This window comes from Nuphar pumila, chromosome 4, assembly GCF_984573655.1.
Source record: "Nuphar pumila chromosome 4, dmNupPumi1.hap1.1, whole genome shotgun sequence".
Lineage (NCBI taxonomy): Eukaryota > Viridiplantae > Streptophyta > Magnoliopsida > Nymphaeales > Nymphaeaceae > Nuphar > Nuphar pumila.
In genome coordinates, this window is record NC_143252.1 from 20,545,152 (window position 1) to 20,549,871 (window position 4,720).

The window sequence follows — 4,720 nt, forward strand, 5'->3', positions numbered from 1 at the left end:
TGTGCAAGCATATCTAAATTATTGTGTATGCATGAATATTTTTAAAATATATGTGTTTGATTTATATTTTATCTTTTATTATTGGGTAATGTTAGATTTTTTATGAGAACGATTGGTTCTCACTCGTTATATTTAACATTTTTTAAATGATGAAGCTCAGGCTTAACTGAGCAACATGATGGTAAAACTGTCTAGATAGGAGTGTCGATATTTATGAATTGGTGGCTAGATTCTAAACATTTGAGATGAATTTAAATTTAAACTTGTATACTTAAAGTTAGAATTTGTTAAGTTTAATTATGTTTTGAACTATTTCATTTCAAATATGATTTGATATGAATGGTTAGTGTATTGGAAAGTCAATCTGTGATGGACCCCATATCCGTAAGTTGTTTTTCGTATTTATTTAAAAAGTTATATGTCTATTTTTGACAAAGGGTTCTTGTTTTTTGTATCTATTTCTAGAACTCAATTTTAGTGGGCTATTAAACGCTAGCACTTGTGCATAAACTGGACCCCTAGTGCTTAGTCTGGTTAGAACAAGATCATAGATTAGTCATGGTGTCATTCACTTCTTTAAAAAAAATCATGTATTTTCAAAGGTGAATTTGAGGTAGTACACAATAGGTCGATTTTGGTTAGAACCCATCTAAAACCACTAGACCTAGACCTGATTTGAGTTGTTGATATCAATTCCGAACTTAGTTCCAATTGGATTCATCATAAGAAAAATCATACTCAAATCCTATAAGGATTACATGAACCAAACCCAATCATACTTGATAAAATAAAGTTTTTTTTATCCTTTTTACATTGAAAAATATCATATCTTTGTCAAAACTATTGTCGATTATGAGTCTGGTATAAAATTTCACAAACCATAACCCACTCCATTTATTAATCGAACCTTTCAGCTCATAACCGAATTCTAATCGAACTCTTTTATCACCAAACCATGCCCCTTTAAGGTTTGGTATTGGTCGGGGTCTGGTCAAACCCGGCCCATTGAAACCCCTATCTCAATACCATCACCATGGCTGAATTTTGTTTTTATCTATGGTGGAAGATTTGAAGAAAAAAAAAAACCCAAAAAAGTGACGCTTTTAGGATAATCACGACACGTGGCCGGAGAGTGAATTGTTTGGTACGTCTCTTGAACCAGTGACAATGAGCCACGTGGTAAAGAAATGGTGCAGAAAACGGTTAAACTCATCTTAGCTAATGTTAATAATAATAAAATACAATGCACAATGACCTAAAAGCATAGAAAAGGGAGAATCTGCTTTCTCCGTTTTTCCAAAAGCTGGCAAGCAGAGAGAGGTCGTTTGATTGTATGATGATCAGTGAGAGGACGAAAATAATGTTTCATTTGATGGTTATATGCAAGAAATGTTGCATGAGATAAAAGGGGCATGGCGTTGATCATCTTGAGGGTATCTTAGACCTTTAATCATGCTTCCGTTAAGCTCTGGATGTGGGGGGTCATCTTCAAAAACTTGCCTGTCATGCAAAGGCTAAGGACAAGAGAGAACTGGTTTCATTCACCATGCCAAGTTAGAATGCCTCATAGTCATAATAACAATAATTATTATTATCATAGAAAAAAGAACACTTGATTAACAGCAAGTACGACTGTAGAAATGTAACTCGAAGGAATAAAAAAGTCATTAAGTTAGGAATAATTCTGTGTTCAGTCATCATCCCATTAAAGGTTGGAGGTAAAACAACGTTTTTCCTTTCTTTTTTCAACGTCTCTATCCTCTTTGCCCACTTATACACGCATCATCTCTCTCTCTCTCTCTCTCTCTCAGAACGGGCTTATATATTACCGTGCATAGTGCAATTCTGTTTTGCTATGTCATGCTCTCTCTCCCAAAAATTTTATTCTCTCTCCAAACGACTGCTCTTCCTGCAGACTACGTCAGTGAGCTATCTTGCAGGTGTGCAGAAGATCATCCTCACCATCATTTCACCGTCTGCAGCAGCAGTCTGAGACATCTCATATTTCATGAGTGCACGCACACTGCCAAAATCTTATATCAAGTCAAACATCTCACCTCCCTACCCTCCCGAGAAGCATATAGAGTGAAGCTCCCAGAGCCAAGCCATCCCCACCCTTTGATTTTGTCTTCCTTTGTGTTCCTGTGTGTGGCGATGATGATGATGACAGCGGGTGAGACACCGATTCTACCGCCTGGTTTCCGGTTTCACCCAACTGATGAGGAGCTTGTTACTTATTATCTGGTGAAGAAGGTGTTGGACAGGAGCTTCGCGGGGAGAGTCATTGCAGAGGTTGATCTCAACAAGTGCGAACCTTGGAATCTTCCTGGTGAGTTTGAGTTCAACCAACCCCTTTCTCACCTCCCCACATCTAGCTTTGCTACCCCTCTACACAAAGGAAAAGCTTTTGTTTTCTCTGTTCTTGACATAAAAAAAAAAGTCTTTTGATGGCTGTTAGGTCTTGTTCTGCTTTGCGTTAGGAGAAGTGGTTGTTTGATTTGATGGTTACCTGCTTATGTTTTAATACAAAGGGGGCTCGTTGACATCTCTGTCTGTGTGTGTGTGTGTGTGTGTGAGAGAGAGAGAGAGAGAGAGAGAGAGAGAGAGAGAGAGAGAGAGAGAGAGGTGTGACCATTGTATGTTGATATTATTAATTATGATTATTTGAGCTGTGTAGTTGGGGTTTTAAAAAGTGGGGGATGGTAGATTACAACATGCGTCGTCAATTTTTATTTCTTAATACATGATTTAGCGCCCTCAAACTCATTAGTTGAGTTTTTTGCTTTACCACAAAAATGGTTTATAATAAAACATCTCTCTCTCTTTTTGGCTCTGGTAACAGGGTTGTCTGTAGACATGCAAGGAAAAGGAAAAAAAAAAGAAATCCTTTCTCTAGGGTCTTCCTTAAAAGTATGTTCTCTCTTAAATTTCTTACACCTCCGTTGCCATGGCGGGCGGCGAGGGGTTTTGGGGCTCTTCTTATTCATGGTGCCTTTTTCTGTTTGCCGCAGAGAAAGCAAAAATGGGTGAAAAGGAGTGGTACTTCTTTAGCTTACGTGATAGGAAATACCCAACTGGCCTCAGAACCAACAGAGCCACGGAGTCAGGTTATTGGAAGGCCACTGGCAAAGACAGAGAGATCTTCAGCCCCTCAAGCTCTGCCCTTGTTGGCATGAAGAAAACCCTGGTCTTTTACAGAGGCAGAGCTCCGAAAGGGGAGAAGAGCAACTGGGTCATGCATGAGTACCGCCTAGAAGGAAAGCTCTCCTACCACCATCTCTCCAAAACTGCCAAGGTAATCCCTGAACCACTGACTCCATGTTCATCCCCTCTCCTTCCCCAACCCCAACTATCATAATCCTCTGATATTGCAGGATGAATGGGTGATCTGCCGTGTCTTTCAGAAGTCTTCTTCTTCTTCTTCTGGCTTTAGTGGTGGGAAGAACACAACAGCTGTGGCTGCGGGGGATTCCTTATATCTTGGTCTTTTGCCTCCATTGGTCCCCAAAATTCAAGAAGATACAAGGGAGCATGTGCCCTGCTTCTCCACAGCCACCACCAACCTTACTGATGGTAATTCTGACTACATGAACCCTCACATGGGTAGTCTTCAAGCCCAGAGCGGTTATCAGAGACAAAACGGTGTAGTACCCATTTCCTCATTTCCATCGATTGGATACAGCGCTAGCTATGGCATTAATGGGGTCCCGTTTGTGCTTCCTGGCATGCATGGTGATGGTGGCTCTGCTTCAAACCCCTCGTGCCCTGCAGTTGGTTTCTACCTGGAGAATGGAGGCCGTTTTCTTTCTGCTCTGCAGCCCTCAGCAATGGCGAGGCTAGCTGGGATGGATATTAAAGACTACAAATCTGCAGAGCTCCAGTGTTTGGGGTTTCCATGATGGCCAATGATGATTGATGATCATTACCATCTTTGTTTTGCTTTGTGCTGTACCTGTACGAGAGTAACATGCTCTCTCTCTCTCTCTCTCTCTTCTCGTTTGAAATGCACACACAGCTGAATTTCTGAATTTGAATGAGGAGAATTTTGAGAGAATGTTTCCATTCAAGTTGGTATTCTCTTCACTTCAGCCCTTTAGAATGACAATAATTTGGAGACGATTGCGTGGTTTTTAATCCTTGGGAGATTTTCTCATTGACTTGATGGATAATTTCTACTTGGCTTGTTGCGTTTAAAAGAAAAAATCACGAATTTACCCTTTTTTTCTCCTTCTAACGGACAGTAGATTTGTGTGAGTTTTTATTTGAAAAAGTTGTTTGAAACTATTTTTTTTAGAAAGGCAAGCCGCCCCTACCAGTTATTAAACATACCATTAGGTTTTGAACCTGACGGATCAGATGATTTGACAAAACACTAATTTTTGTGTTTGAAATCATCACCCTCCATGACTCAAATCACTACCATTGGATTTGAAGATATCGGCACTTTTGGTGGGCCACACTGCCTGCACAATGAATGGTGGTGATTGATCCGTGCCGTGGTGATATCAAAACACTAAAACATTGTGCTTTGTCGAATCGCCTGATCCCATCCTCCAAAAACTTGGAGTTCATCTTGTCCCAATCCACCGAAGGTTGTCTTGACTAGACTAAGCTTAGTCGGACTGTTTAGTTTGTACGTATGTCTGATGCTACAGAATCAGTGGTGATGGATTAATTCCTTCCGATTGTTCCGGGCCCGCAAACCATGCACTGCAGCCAT

The 4,720-nt window shown here is 40.3% G+C and overlaps 1 protein-coding gene across 1 annotated transcript; it reads left to right on the top strand.

The window, feature by feature from the left end:
- Positions 1-1,918: 1,918 nt before the first annotated feature.
- On the top strand, positions 1,919-4,021 carry LOC149839589 (protein CUP-SHAPED COTYLEDON 1-like). The gene is made up of 3 exons (XM_090004178.1): positions 1,919-2,329; positions 3,012-3,295; positions 3,375-4,021. Exons 1-3 carry the CDS (start codon positions 2,155-2,157, stop codon positions 3,897-3,899), a joined length of 984 nt encoding a protein of 327 aa, XP_089860304.1. The 5' UTR covers positions 1,919-2,154; the 3' UTR covers positions 3,900-4,021.
- The last annotated feature ends 699 nt before the right edge of the window (positions 4,022-4,720 follow it).